The sequence below is a fragment of the Lontra canadensis genome, unplaced genomic scaffold (genome assembly GCF_010015895.1).
Source record: "Lontra canadensis isolate GAN:19392208 unplaced genomic scaffold, GSC_riverotter_1.0 scaffold8, whole genome shotgun sequence".
Taxonomy (NCBI): Eukaryota; Metazoa; Chordata; class Mammalia; order Carnivora; family Mustelidae; genus Lontra; species Lontra canadensis.
Genome location: NW_022631002.1, coordinates 26,153,194 through 26,168,239, shown reverse-complemented (window position 1 = coordinate 26,168,239; position 15,046 = coordinate 26,153,194). Strand labels below are relative to the sequence as shown.

The window sequence follows — 15,046 nt, the reverse complement described above, 5'->3', positions numbered from 1 at the left end:
ATTTAACCCCTTGGGCTTCGCATTCCCTGTTTGGGAAAGGCGCCAACAGGAGGGCCAACTTCACAGGGTTGAAGTGACAACGAATAAGGTACAGGGGTATGGTGGGAGAGCACAGGCTGGCAGACTGGTGTTCAGCTAATGGAGGCCATGGGGGGGGCAGAACTGCCCACTCTATGCTGGGGTGGGACTGGGAGGGGGAAACCAGACTTCCCCCCACTTCCGCCACACTAACAGTGTCTCCCTATCAGATTGGAACACAGCTCTGCCTTTTTCCAGCTGTGGTTGGGAGGAGGAGTTGGGGGCAGCTAGGAACTGGCTCTCCCTGGTGGTCAGGACAGGAAGCACCCTTCTCCACCGCTCCCTGCAGGGGGCGCTGCGGGAGCGCTGATCCTTCATTTCATTCACGGTTCCAACTGCTCAGCTTTTGTCCAGCAACCCTCATGCACTAAGCCGGGTCCAGAGAGATGGACCAGGAGCTGCCTCGTTAGCTGAGGAGGGAATGAACCATCCTGCACTGCCTGGGGGACAGTGGTGGGAAGCAAAGGAGGCCATGACTGACTATAGAGGGGTTGGGGAAGGCTTCCCGAAGGAGGTGTTCTCTGAGCTGGGTCTTGGGGATGATGACGGTGAGGTTCCTGGAGGGGAACCCGAAGATCCACCCTTTTCCTGGAGGGGCAGGATGGTGGGGGTGGTTCCAGCTGGTGCTGTGGAGCTTTGCCCACCAGATTCTAGCCAAGATGACCCCAGCACTGCTGGGTCTAGAGGCAAGTACTATTATTTGTCCTATTTTCTGTGATTTGTGCTGGGTCACGCAGCATGTGTGAGGAGGAGCCAGGACTTGAACTCGGCTGGGCTCCAGATGGCCGCTGCCCCTTGATGATCAGCTTCTGGCAGCTCTGGGGAGACCCATGGGCTATTTCCACACTTGCTTCCCTACCTCACATCCCACACCAGAGATACACTGGCCTCCCCCTCTGCAGGGCTGGCCCAACCACCTTGCAGATCTGGCCCCGGCTAACACTTCTGGCCTCTTTCAGGCGCTGACTTCTCAGGGTGACCTTGGGGAGGAAGATGGCCGCCCAAGGGCTGCAGCAGACAGTACTGTTCTTGCTAGGTCTGCTCTTCCTGGTTCAAGGTAGGTGATCTCAGGGATGCCCCGGGACTGTTGTGACTTACATTACAGCACCCCCATCTATAGGACAGCTGCCAGCATATCCACTAATCCCTTTGGGCAGGCACAGGACTTTAGATGCAGCTTAACAAGTATATGGTATCTTGTAGAAAAAGGCATCCCTTCTTTATGGGGATGCAGCCCCACAGTGCACAGCTTGGGGTTGGGAGCATGGACTGGGTTTTGGCCTCACTCAGCTCTGCAGCCAGAGCATGATTGTGCAGTGCACAGCCTGCATGACAGTCTATGGCAGACATGCCCTCATGAAGTACTTTATTGCTATTGAAATGTTTTTTGCCTTTGAAATTATTATTAATTTTTAGTTCTTGTCATAATTCAAAGCTGGTAATTTGTGAGTAGGGCACATTTACATTTTTGCAGATCTTTGAGGTATAGGCCCTTGGAACGTGCTGGATCTCAGGTGCTGGGATCCAGTATTCTGGGCCCAAGGTCTAAACCCCTCTCCTGCCTCCTGGCTGCTCCCTGCCCCAGAGTCCCATCTGTAGTCTTTATCTCCTCAGGTACCCGTGGTGGGGGGCCCCGTGAAGACTTCCGTTTCTGTGGCCAGAGGAACCAGACACAGAAGAGCAGCCTCCATTACAAGCAGACGTCAGAGCTGCACATCTCCATCAAGAACTCAGAGGGAGCCCTCACAATCCACGCTCCCTTCCCGGCGGTGCTCCCAGCCTCCCAGCTCTTCCCTGAGCCCAGGGGCCTCTACCACTTCTGCCTGTACTGGAACCACCACTCGGGGACTCTGCAACTCCACTATGGCAAGAGCAACTTCTTGCTGAGTAACCAAGCCTCTGGACTCCTGTGCTTCCGGCACAAAAAGGAGAGCCTGGGTCCAGGCCCCCCACTGCTTGCCACCTCTGTCACCTCCTGGTGGAGCCCCCAGAACACCAGTCTGCCCAGTGCTGCCGGCTTCACCTTCTCCTTCCACAGTAAGGCAACTTCCGGGCAGGAGCAACTTGGACAAAGGCTGGGAGGCCGGGCAGTGAACTGGGTCTGTGTGACAGGTCACGACCTTGGGCTTTGTTCCCAGGCAGTGGGGAGCCACTGAAGGTGTCTGAGGAGGGGAGTGGTGTGATTCAAGGTGTGCTTCAGGAAGGTTTGTGGAAAGGTAGGGGTGAAGGCAGAGGGGCGAAGTCCCATCCAGAGGCTGCAGGGTAGGTCCAGGTGAAGGAAGATGATGCCTGCCCAGGATGGGAGCAGAAAGTGTGGAAAGATGGGACTGGGTGTCAGAAGCCAGAGGCCCCATGAAACCCCTCACCCTCACAGCCCTCCTGGGGTAGGCCCTCCCAGCTCCAGGTGTGTAGACAGAAGGGCACCTGGGCAGGTGTGTCCCAGCCGGCCTTGCTGGGGCTAGAGTTGCTGGAGGGTCCCGTGTGGCAGAGCCCTCATCTGGCCGGCTTCTGGGTGACCTTGGGGGGTTCACCCCTGTCTTGGAGGCTCAGTTTCAGCCTCTGTAAAACTGGGGAGAGAGGCCCTCACAGTCACCAGAGGGTTAAATGGGAGTAGGATGGGTGTGGCCGGCATCTGGCTCCTGGTTAATAGCCTCTGTCTGTCCCCTGTTCCAGATCCTCCCCAGAAGGCTTCCCACAATGCCTCGGTGGACATGTGCGAGCTGAAAAAGGACCTCGAGCAGCTCAGCCAGCTTCTGAGGCACCCTGGAAAGATCTCGAGGAGGCCCTCGTCCACCCCCGCCAGCCAGTAAGTGTGGCCCCCCAGACCCGGACGTGGCAGGGCAGTGACCTGGAGTGGGAGGCTCGATGGAGACTTCTCCTGGGGCCGGAATGTTCCCTCAACTTTCCACCTCCTAGGGAGGAATCAAAATCCAGCCCCGCAGGACAAACCCCTGACCTTTGTAAAAACAAATATCACCATCCCCAGACAGCCACCCAAGCCCTCTTCCCCACCAAAAAAGGAAGAACCGATGGGCCCATTTGAGAGCTTGACAGAATGAGGCCCGAAGATGGGTAGGGCTGTTCCATGGCCACAGAGCGGGTCAGTCCAGGCACAGCTGGGCCTGGAACCTCGTGCTTGGGATCGCCCCCCTTTCCTGTTTGCTCTGTCATTTCAGCTTCCTCTCACCCCCCCGCCCCCACTCACCCACAGGCCTTCTCTGTCCCAAGCCAGCACTGTCCTAGGGCTGTTTTCTCTCCTGTCCCCTCCCTGCTGCCCCCTGACCCTCCTTCCCCTGTCTCAGTCTGTCTCTTTTCCTGTGTCTCCGCCGAGATTCCCCGTCTCGCTCCATCTTCCTGCCCGCCAGGATCAACCTCCCGGCCCCTTCTCCCCCTGCCAGGAGGCTGCAGAGCCTGGAGTCGAAGCTGACCTCTGTGAAGTTCCCTGGGGACACGCTGTCCTTTGAGGAGGATCTGGTCAACGCCACAGTGTGGAAGCTGCAGCCCACCGCCAGCCTCGAGGGCCTGCACATCCACTCCAGGCGTGAGGTCAGGGGTCAGGGGCCAGGCTGGCCGGGGCTGGAAGCAGACATGGAAGCATGAACACACCCCTCCCCAGGGGCCTCTGGGAGCCAGATCTGTGCTGACAAGGAAGGTCTCGGGCCCAGGGAATACCCTGGGAGCGGCTGCCCCGCAGCACAGGACCCTTCCTGGCAGAGGGTGGGGAGGGGGTGGGGTGGGGTGAATGGCATCAGAGGCTCCCACTGTACCCCCCGTGTGAACAGAAGACCCCAAGACACCTGTGTGTGCATGTCAGTCTTGAGACTGCCCCTTGCGTGGGCCTGTTAGTCAGGAGCCACCACGCTGCCCTCATCCTCCCCACCCCGGGTAGCCCAGATGGCACAGCAGTCTCCCAGGCCTGTTTGCCCCCGGAACCCTGGGCTCAACCCACCAGGCTTCCCAGCCAACACTGGAGCCAAGAAAAGGAGGGCTTCCAGGAGGAGGCAGGCTTCAAGATGGCAGCGCCTGGGAAGGTGTTAGGGGCGTGGGTAGGTAGAGGCCTCAGAGCCCATCTCTGGCTGAGCTTCACGGGGATTCTGGTCTGCAGGAGGGACAGAGCGAGATCCAAGAGTACTCTGTGCTACTGCCCGGCACGCTCTTCCAGAAGACCAAAGGCCGGAGAGGGGAGGCCGAAAAGAGACTCCTCCTGGTGGACTTCAGCAGTCAAGCTCTGTTCCAGGTGGGGAGCCCCAGGGAAAGCAGTTTCTGTCTGATGGGGAGGTAGAAGGCAGGCATAGAGCCAAGCCCCCTCATCCAGAAGTCAGAGCCTTTCCTTGTAAGGTCAGAAATGTAACTGTGACGTGCGAATCTCCCCAGGAGAATGCTAAATTATGTTGTTTTCGCTACAGTGTAAATGACTACATGTGCGAGAATTGTTGCCAGAGGGAGACTCAGCATCTCAGAGCAATGTGTGGGGGAGAGACAGGAGTCTAGAGAAACCAGGGGATGTCTGGGCCTTCTCAGCCTTGAGCCCTCACACCCTTCCTCTCCTCCCCCATCTCATGTATCTAGGACAAGAATTCCAGTCAAGTGTTGGGTGAGAAGGTCTTGGGTATTGTCGTGCAGAACACCAAAGTAGCCAACCTCTCAGAGCCCGTGGTGCTCACCTTCCAGCACCAGCCACAGCCGGTGAGTGCAGGCAAACCCGCCAAGGAGACGAGGGCCCCTGCTTGTCTTTTCTGCCCTGCTTTCTGAGCCTCTCGTCTTTAACAAAATGATCAGCTGGCTGAGGACCTCAGCCGGTCAGGTCCACGCAAGATGGTGGCCTGACACTGACTTCCTCTGCATGGCCCAGAAAGGAGCAGGCTATAATGGGGTCCACTCTTCTTTCTTGTCCCTACAGAAAAATGTGACTCTCCAGTGCGTATTCTGGGTGGAAGACCCAACGTGTGAGTGTGGAGGGTTCTCTGAGCTGGGTGGATATCTGGAGGAGAAAGGGGGTCCTGGAGAGTGGGGGAGATGGGGTTAATCAGGGAGGGCTTCCTGGAGGAAGTGGGCTTTGAAGAAGGAATGATGGCAGACTAGATATTTGCCAAGGGAAGCAAAGGCTCAGAAGAGTGGCACAATTACGCATTTTGGGGGGGTCCAGTGGGGTCCTGAGGGACTGGCCTTGATCAGAGCATCACAGAACCTTTCCACAGTGAGCGGCCTAGGGAGCTGGAGTGATGCTGGTTGTGAGACCAACCGGAGAGAGACGCAGACATCCTGCCACTGCAACCACCTGACGTATTTTGCGGTGCTGATGGTGAGTGGTCCCCTTCCTGCCCTGCAGCCATACCCTGGGTTAGCTTTGCCAGCCACCTTCCACAAATATGCCATTTGTTCCCCACACCAACCTCCAAGGTGTCTCCTGTTGCTGTCCTATTTTATAGATGGGGAAACCGGGGCTCAGAGAACTTAAGCAATTTACCTAAGGTCACACAGCTAGCAAGCAAGAGAGCTGGTCACTAAAGACTTTGTTGTTCTTTATTCCCAAATCTGGGTGCATGATAAAAATGCAGATTCCTGGCCCTAACCTAGAATTCTGATTCCACAGGCTGAGGGAAGGGCACAAGTATGTTTCCAAAGAGCCCTCGAGGGGATACTAAGGCCCATTGTGGAGGGCCTCACAACGGACTTCAGTGTCCCCAAGATCACAGAAGCTTTGTGTCCTAGATTCAGTCTCCCAGAATCTTGGGACCCAGCTTCTGAGGATCAAAGTGGTCTTCCAAACATCCCTGGGTGTGGGATGCTCACGCCGGTATTGAGTTCTAGAAAAAAAATGAGTGCTAGGCTGGAAAAGGGATTCTCTAGTGGAGAGTCCTTTTTTTTTTTTTTTTTTTAAGATTTTACTTATTTATTTGAGAGAGAGAGTGAGAGAGCATGGGTGGAGAGAGGGGGAGAGGGAGAGGGAGAAGCCAGCTCCTCGCTGAGCTGACAGCCTCATATGGGACTTATTCCCAGGACCCTGACATCATGACCTGAGCTGAAGGCAGACTCTTAACCGACTAAGCCACCCAGGTGCCCTCTAGTGGAGGGTTCTTGACTGTGCTGGGTGGGGGACCCTTTTGAGGAGTCAGTGAGAACTGTAGACCCCCTCCCCTTACAAAGAATGCACTCACCGACCAGCCTCTGCTCAGCTCTGGGTGGTGGTGGTTCACAGATGCCCCAGGCCCCCCTGGGAGGCTCAGGTTGGCCTTCACCTGGGGCAATCCCTCAGTGTCAAGCTGGGGACACTGAGGCCAGCCCCCGCCTGTCTCCTGGACCCAGGTCGCCTCTGTGGAGGTAGATGCCGTACACAAACATTACCTGACCCTCGTCTCCTACGTGGGCTGTGTCATCTCTGCTCTGGCCTGCGTCCTCACCATTGCTGCCTACCTCTGCTCCAGGTAGGGCCTGGAGGAGGGGTGGGGGTAAGGCCAGGGTAGGGAGAACCTTCATTCTGGGCCCCTGAGCCGGGACCCCAAACCATGGAGACCCACCCTGGAGATCGGCTTGATTCACCCCCAAATGTGTGTGTGGTTGCAGGAAGGAGCCCTGGGAACTAAAGTCAGCCGACCCCCGGGGGCTGTGTCTCCTCAGATCCGTGGTGTTCAGATGACATGATACTTAAAAACTTTATTATCTCCCAACACTGAACACAGGGAGAGGTGACATAAAAATCTAGATTTCTGCCTTGGAAGAATCAGATGTATCACCCCTGGGGGCCCGTAATAATAGGATGTTAACAATTATAATCATGGTTAACACCTTCTTGGAGCTTCCCACATGCTACCCACTGTTCTAGTGATTTACATGCATGAAATCGGTTCAGCATGAAATCGGTTCAGTCCTCACAAGGGCCCTGTGGAAGAGAGCTCAGAGAGGGTAAGGGACTTGCCTGAGGCCACACAGCAAGGAAGGGGCAGAGGCAGGCGTACATCCAGTGTCTGATTTAAGGCCTGACCTCTGTGAGCATTCAGGTTTGACAAAGCCTACCCTGTCCCCCCCCATGGAAGATTCTGTCATTCCACTTCTGTCATTTGGGTGTCTTGAGGAAGAAGGTGCCTGCGCGAAGGCTTTGGTGGAGGAAGGAGTGCCTTCACCTCTCCTCACACTGGCTGCATGGACGGGTCTGGATGGTCAGCGCTGAGCTTGGTTGAAGTGGAGGTCCACCTGCAGCCTGGGCCTGGGTCCGTTTGCATGCAGGGGGGACGCTCTAAATTCTGTGGGTGCGAGCACCTAGAGTGTGCTTACATGCTTGCAGGTGCGAGGAAGGGGGGATGGAGTCGTGTGCTTGCGGGCACCTAAGTGACTGTGTTGTATGAGCCTGCAGCTGTGCACATGGTGGGGCTGGAGTGGTGACAGGGGACACCTGGCAGGCTCAGGGGAGGCCAGGGGGCAGTGGCCAAGCCCCCAGCCCTACCCATTGATCACAAGAGTGCCCAAGGACGGGGCCAGGGAACCTTAGGGACTGAGGCTTTACCCAATGAGGGGGGCTGTCCTCCCACTTCATAAACTTAATAGACAAGTGAACTGTGGGGGGAGGGAGCAGCCCAAGGCAGTAGCTGGTGGCAGGGGTGGGTGGGCGTAGCTATCCTGTCCTGCCCTCTGGCACAGGAGGTGGGTGGTGCTGGGCAGTGCACAGGAGGGGGCCCAGGGAGGAAATGCCAGCCGTGCCTCCCTGGATTGGGTAGAGTCCTGAGGTGGGAGAGGTGCTGGGATGTGCTCACAGACTTGCAAACCTGCAGACAGACAGACATACTGTCCTCCTCTCCCCCCACAGTCAGTCTCACAGACACATGACTATGCAGACAGACAGGTGGCATGGATTCTCCAAAAACAGCAACAAATCCAAAGTCTTTTCCCTCTAGCTCTGGGAGCATCTGGTTGACTATAGTGGCTGGATTTGTCCTGCTTGCTCTCTCCGTGGCTAAATCTGTTGTTCAATGTGCTCATGGAGCCCGAGCCTGTGGGTGCTGGCACACAGTAGGTGCACAGGGACCTGTGGGGAATGACCTGGCTGCAGCCATAGGGATGGGATAGAGAGTGTGTGTGTGTGTGTACCCTGGGAAGGCTGCCTGGAGGAGGAGTCCAGCCACCACCTTTCCAAGCTGGCCACCAGGGTGACCCCACTCCCTCTCATGTGTAGGAGGAAGCCTCGAGATTACACCATCAAAGTGCACATGAACCTGCTGTTGGCCGTCTTCCTGCTGGACGTGAGCTTCCTGCTGAGTGAGCCAGTGGCCCTGACGGGCTCCGAGGCTGGCTGCCGTGCCAGTGCCATCTTCCTGCACTTCTCTCTGCTCGCCTGCCTCTGCTGGATGGGCCTTGAGGGCTATAACCTCTACCGACTGGTGGTTGAGGTCTTTGGCACCTATGTCCCTGGCTACCTGCTCAAGCTGAGCATCATGGGCTGGGGTAAGTTGGTAGAGGGCGCTGTTGGGCCCCCAGACCTGCCTCTCCTACTTGGTAAAACGCAGGCACCTGGTTCCACTTCTCTGCTTACCTCTCTGATTGTTCTCTCACTGTTTCCTTCACCCACCCATTCTCGTTTGTTCTTGACCTTGGCTAGGTTAAGGTTCCCTTTAGGAAGATGAAGTGGTGAGCACTGCCCCAAGAAACACATATTCTCGGGGCGCCTGGGTGGCTCAGTGGGTTAAGCCTCTGCCTTCGGCTCAGGTCATGATCTCAGGAGCCTGGGATCGAGCCCTGCATCGGGCTCTCTGCTCAGCAGGGAGCCTGCTTCCCCTTCTCTCTTTGCCTGCCTCTCTGCCTACTTGTGATCTCTGTGTCAAATAAATGAATAAAATCTTTAAAAAAAAAAAAAAGAAACACATATTCTCCACATGGCTCACTCTTCTAAAAGGGGGTTTGCAGACAGAGGTATTGCGTATGGATGTGCAGGTTGTGCACTGCTCAAAGGCACCAAAGTTGGGGGAGGAGTGGGCTGTCATCCAGTCCTCCACTCACCTAATTCACCCAGGCTGGTGGTGGCTCTGTCTGTGGATCCTCTTAAACTTATGTAGCAGATTCCGCATAGCTTTGGCATTTGTTCTTGGCCAAGACCACCCAATTTACCCATGGCCAAGACCTCTCAGTCAGATTTGAAGGCCCAGGGGGCACAACTCCCCATGTCCCTCACCCAACTTGCTGCTCCTCTGTGTTTCTCATCTGGCCCTTTCTTGGCTCACTCCATTGTTTTACATAAAATTCCTTCAGAGTTAGCTCTGTGTCAAGACCCCAGTGTTTGGTGGTGGGTGAACCTTTCTGGAGAGCTCTCCAGCTCCAGCCCATGGACAAGGTCAAGGCCCAGTGCAGACTCTGGAAGTCCCCCCTTCAGCTGTCCCCCACCCTCCCAGTCTGTGCCTCCCATCTTCCCTTCTGACATCCTGCCCCTCGGCAGGGAAATGTAGACCCTTTCTCCCACGGCCCCCTGGGATGGTGGAAGGGGGAAGGTCAGGGGAGATAGGGCTCCCTATGGGAAACCCAAACTGGAGCACGGGAAGGGGAGGGTCTGATCACAGAGGACCCACCCCAGATGGAGCAGAGCATAAGCCCGGGAGAAGGTCTTGCCGGAGGGCAGGGGAGGGGGCGTGCCTCAGAGGGTGGGAGGCTGAGCTCCATGCTTTGTGGCCTGCAGGCTTCCCTATCTTCCTGGTGATGTTGGTGGCTCTTGTGGATGTGAACAACTATGGCCCCATTATCCTGGCTGTCCAGAAGACCCCACAGAGTGTCATCTACCCTTCCATGTGAGTGGCTGAGTGTGGCAGGGCTGGAACATGGGCCTTGTGGTTCAGGGGCCACAGAGCAGCCTGGGCTGAGGCCTTGCCGGTTGGGGGGTTTCCTGGACCCTGGGGCTGCTGGAGGTGCCAGCCTGGCGGTGGCTGGGGGGTCAGGCAGGGGGAAAACAGGCCCAGATTTGCCCGTCTCTCGTTGGTGACCTTGAGCCGCACCTGGGTTTCTTGGCACGAGTGGGAATAGGCTGGAGAGGATGAAGGCACAGAGGAGAGCTGGAAAATAATGTCGCCCCAGGAGTCCGCGGTGTCTCTGGGCACTCGGGCTCACTGAGGCGCCAGCCCCGCCATTGTGCACTGAACCCTTGCCCCCAGGTGCTGGATCCGGGACTCGCTGGTCAACCATGTCACCAACCTGGGCCTCTTCAGCCTGGTGTTCCTGTTCAACACGGCCATGCTGGGCACCATGGTGGTGCAGATCCTGCGGCTGCGCCCCCATGCCCAGAAGTGGCCCCACGTGCTGACGCTGCTGGGTCTCAGCCTGGTCCTCGGTCTGCCCTGGGCCTTGGTCTTCTTCTCCTTCGCTTCCGGCACCTTCCAGCTTGTCGTCCTCTACTTCTTCAGCATCGTCACCTCCTTCCAAGGTAGGCGTGGAGAAGACCCCACCGCTTGGCCCCCAGGCCTGGGGCCCACACGTGGGGCACAGGGCAGGGAGGATATGGACTCAAATCGAAGGCTTCCCTTCTCTAGGCCTCGGTCTTCCCAGCTGTAAAGTGCCCCTCCCCGCCAGGCCATAGTAGACAAGTCTTTATTGAGTACCTGCTCTGTGTCAGCCCTGTGTTAAGCCTTGGGGCTAACATTGTGAACTGGTTGGGTGAGGGCCTTCCTTCCATGGAGCTCATCTCCTGTGGGAAAGACCCGGGGTGACAAGCAAGCACACAGCCCCTCTGAGAGGAGGGCAGTTCGAGTGAAGATGTGATGAAAAATCTGGGCTGGGCTGAGGCCTCTGTGGGAGACATTTGAAGACAACAGAAGGGTCCAGCCAGGGAGAGACCAAGGGCCATGTGACTCCATGTGTGAGCCTAGCCTGTGGGCCTTAGCATCATGGGGAGCTTGCTAGAAGTATAGGCTCTGATCGCCCCAGACTTGCTGAATCAGATCTGCATTGTAACAGATACCTGGGGATGCATGTGTGTGGCACAGGCTGAGGAGGTCTGGTCTAAGGATGGAGTGTGCCAGGCAGAGGGAGGAGCAAGCGCAAAGGTCCTGAGGTTAGCGCTAGGCTGTTGGATGGAAGAATGGTGAGGGGCAGTGAGGCTGAAGGATATTTGGAGGGGCAGAGGGGAGTGGAGTAGAGGGCTGAATCATGAGGGCAGGGGCTTAATGCCAGCGGGGTTCTTCTACCTGCACCGCTCTACACACCCCCACCACCCAAGGACAGACAGACAGATACACACAGACACACATGCCCCTCTGTTCTGTCCCAGAGGTACTTAAACAGGTAGTCTGGAGTCTGAATACCAGGGTTTAACTCCTGGTTCCCCCAAGGCCTGTTACCTCCCTGGGCCTCAGTTTCCTTGTTTGTGAAACAGAATAGTAATGAGTAGGCCTGACCTCATGAGAACCTTGAAAGAATAAAATGAGTTGGGGCTCAGGCCATTGCACAGTGTCTGGTGCATGGTGGGGTCCCCTCCCAGTCACAGGGATGCTGGTAGCCTGGGTAGGGAGGAGGGGAAGGGGCAGGACCACCCCCCACCCACTGAACCCCGCATCCCATTACTGCCTGCAGGTTTCTTCATCTTCCTCTGGTACTGGGCTATGCGGCTGCAGGCCCGGGGCGGGCCCTCCCCGCTGAAGAACAGCTCAGACAGCGCGAGGCTCCCCATCAGCTCCGGCAGCACCTCGTCCAGCCGTATCTAGGCCGCCGCCACCCACCGGGAGCTGCGTGAGGAAACAGAGATGCGGCCTCACCTCACCCCCGCCTGCCACCCCCACAGCCAGGCCTGACACCTAGGGCAGCCAGAGACTCCGGGAGAAGGCCCAAGCTCCTCCCGGGGGAGGGGGCTTTTGCCCTCGGCAGCCAGACTCCCAGGCGGGCCTTCCGGATTGGCCTGCGGACTGCTCGGTGCCCCAGTCCAGCTCACACGGGCTCAGGAGAGGGACCGTAACCTTGTTGTCCTCACTGGGGGCCGCAGGCCTAGCTGAACTCACCACCACTGGGCCCAGCCCTCATGGCAGCAGGTGGGAGCCCACGGGCCCCCAGGCCGAGTCCTGGTCCTCTGAGGCCTGGCAGCATCCTAGGCCCCCGGCCCTAGCCGCTCTGTCTCTGGCAATCTCCACAAGGACACTCTGTGCTCCTGTCATTTTAGCCTGAGAGTGGTACTCAGGGCGCATGGGGTTGGTGCAGAGCTTTGAGCCAGATCCCTGGAGGAGGGGAGCCCCTCCTGGAGCATAGCAGAAGCTCCTCTACCTCTGAGCCCAGGGCCTTCCATCAGCCTCCCTAGCCCTCGCTCTCCAGCCCCCCACTCAGTCCTGGGCAGGGTCCCAATTCCAGGGCTGGATTTTGGGTTGTGGCTCCAAAGAGCGGCTGGGTGCCTGTTATAAACCTTTCTTTACTGGACGGGCCTTTGCCCGCCCTTGACTCAGGCTTAGTGTAGACATTCTGGGCTGGGCTAGGTCTATCTGTCCCTCTGGGCCTTTCTATAAGCTGCATTGCCCTTGGTCACCACTGTCAAGCCCACCCCTCAAACGGACCCCCAGCTTCTCTCAAAGCCCTCTTGTGGCAAGAATTGTGGAGCGTAGCAGTACAAATTTGTCTCTGCCCCAGTACTGGGAAGACGGAGGCGTGCATCCCCTGGTGGCCCTGGCAGAGAGCCCAACGAGCTCTTAAGAGGTTGGAACTATGAGGGGAGCCACCATTCCTTGCTGGGGATCCAGGAAGACTTCCTGTAGGAGGCAACATTTGATCTGGATCTCAGCCTTAAGGATGGGGAAGGACTTTCTTTTTAAGCACTATCTCATTTGTCTTTTGAATTGAAAGAAGTAGATGTTCATTGTAGAGAATTTGGAAACTGTAGAAGAGCACACAGAAAAAGAAATAAAAATCAGCTTGTTATTGCCTAATAAACCAGTGTAAACATCTGGAGCACTTTCTTCTGTGCTTCTATCAAGAGTCATCGACAAAAACAGGCCAATCAGGAAGTAGCAGGGAGGGCCTCGGGCTGGGGTCCCCCTTCCCAGGACATCAAGTGCTGGACAGACCACTTGATGGTTCTCACTGTGTACTTCACTGGGCTGTAAGGCCTTGGAGAGCAGGACCACTGTTCTCAGAAGGACCCAACCAGGTTTGCGTGTGCAGACATCGCTACGGCATGGAACATGGACTGAGGCAGCCAGAAGCCTGGAGACCTTGTTCCTGGAGACTGGAGCCTTCCCGGAGCCACTGGGACAAGCTGGCACTGGTGGAAGTTGGCAGAGAGCAAAGTCACAGCTCCATCTGCCCTGGGATTTGGGGGGGGCCCAGGGCTTTGCACGTGGCTCCAGGCCCGCCCCCAGCCCCAGTGAGACCCAAGAGAGGTGACGCCAGGGTAATGGCCCTGCCCAGCTAACTTTGCCACTTTCCCAGCTGCTCCCCCACTCCCTGGTCCTGTCTTTCCAGGTGTGCTAGATGCACTGGGTCCCTCCTTCCAGGCCCTTCTTCACAAACAGGACCCCGTGAGCCCTCTGAGGGTCATTGTGCCAGGATGGGTCCCCAGCAGTGGGCACAGCAGGTTGCAGTTCACAGAGCACTTGTCCACCATCTCACCTCACCTGGCTGCCACTGGGAGGGAGGTGGGACAGGCCCCGTGGTTCCCATGTGCCCCCAAGTCTTCCCCGCAGAGGAAGTGCCTGGGGTACCATGCCAGAGCCCCCTGCCCTGCATGACCTATGAGTGTCCCCGACATCCTCTCCCCACCCCTCCCCAGGTCCAGAGGGCCTGTGGGAAACAGAATCCTGCCTGCACGCTGTGTGGGAGGAAGGGGAAGGGGCTGGGGGGGGGTCCCCCAGGGTAGAGCGTGTCTAGCTCGGACCCTGCTGGGGGATGCTAGGGGGATATGCCTTCTTGATGGGGTGCTCTCTACCTTGGATCTTGCAGTGACCATGGGACCACGCCAAGGGACCTGGCCTCATCCACACGACTTCCTCAGAGCCATAAGATCTGGAGCCTGAGTGGTCAGCCCCTCCTCTTCCCTTGTGCTGCCCCCCATGTGTGTTTGCTGCTCCCACTTCCCGTCTGGGCCACCAGTGATCAGCTGGGCGATAGGACAGTAATTGCGCAGTGGGGACAGTTGTAAAGAGATAGCGACCGTGGCCACGCCCGGCGGTCTGGACAGTTCCACTCGCATGATCTCATGAGCTCTTTGCATGTATTGTAAGAGGTTCAGAGCAGCAGACAGCTCGTCCAAGCTCACCCAGCCACCACGTGGCCAGGACAGACGTCAGCCCAAGACAGACGCCAGCCCAGGCCTCACCAACCTCCAAGCCCACACTCCTGCACACCCCATCCCACCTCTCCTATTATCTGGTCTGTGCAGGGAAGGCTGGGGCCTGCAGAGCTTGTCCTCTCCCCCTGGGGCCCCAGCAGTCATGGGATTGATCCCAGTCTTGTTCAACCCATAGGTGTGAGGGAAGGTGCATTAACACCACTCACAAGCGAGGCTTGTGCCTGGCATGTTACCGGTCTCCTCGAACCCTAACACAGCCCTCTATGGCAGCCCTATTGCTGTTTCTGCTTTACAGAAGAAGAAACTGAGGGTCAGAGAGGTCCCCAGGTACTGAGAAGAGGGTCTGAGTTAGGTGTGTCTGACTCTAAAGCCTGCGCTCGTCACCTTTCCCCAGGGGTCTGCTTGGGTGTAGAAGCCTCTGTGGCTGCTGGACCCCAACTTCACAGCCCCTAGCAGTGTCCCTGGGTGGGCTGAGCAGCCCCCTCTGTAGATGGTCACAGGGTGGGGTGAGATAGGAAAGCAGCCCAGTTCCCCACACTAGCCTTTCACAACCCAACTGATGGTGGCGTGGAGCAGGAAGGCCGAAAAAGAGGCCACAGGAAGCATGACACTGAGCAATGGGGAGGGGGGTAGGGGGGTGAGGGAGGTGGGGACAGGCTACACCACAGAGCCTGGGACCTGAGGGACGCTCAGACACAGGGCTCTGGCCAGCGTGGGCAAGCCCGCCCAAGG

General features: G+C 57.4%; 1 protein-coding gene across 5 annotated transcripts in view; it reads left to right on the top strand.

Annotated features, from left to right (window-relative positions):
• Positions 1-12,934, top strand: part of ADGRG1 (adhesion G protein-coupled receptor G1) — a 38,198-nt gene extending 25,264 nt beyond the window's left edge. For all 5 annotated transcript variants that reach the window (XM_032854375.1, XM_032854374.1, XM_032854377.1 and 2 more), the window contains exons 2-14: positions 1,038-1,135; positions 1,693-2,115; positions 2,752-2,884; positions 3,477-3,624; positions 4,184-4,315; positions 4,648-4,764; positions 4,979-5,024; positions 5,277-5,380; positions 6,385-6,503; positions 8,246-8,514; positions 9,737-9,845; positions 10,206-10,474; positions 11,620-12,934. In XM_032854375.1, coding sequence (XP_032710266.1) covers positions 1,072-1,135; positions 1,693-2,115; positions 2,752-2,884; positions 3,477-3,624; positions 4,184-4,315; positions 4,648-4,764; positions 4,979-5,024; positions 5,277-5,380; positions 6,385-6,503; positions 8,246-8,514; positions 9,737-9,845; positions 10,206-10,474; positions 11,620-11,750 — 2,064 coding nt within the window. In that variant the 5' untranslated portion in view covers positions 1,038-1,071 and the 3' untranslated portion in view covers positions 11,751-12,934. The remainder of the gene's footprint in view (positions 1-1,037; positions 1,136-1,692; positions 2,116-2,751; positions 2,885-3,476; positions 3,625-4,183; positions 4,316-4,647; positions 4,765-4,978; positions 5,025-5,276; positions 5,381-6,384; positions 6,504-8,245; positions 8,515-9,736; positions 9,846-10,205; positions 10,475-11,619) is intronic.
• The last annotated feature ends 2,112 nt before the right edge of the window (positions 12,935-15,046 follow it).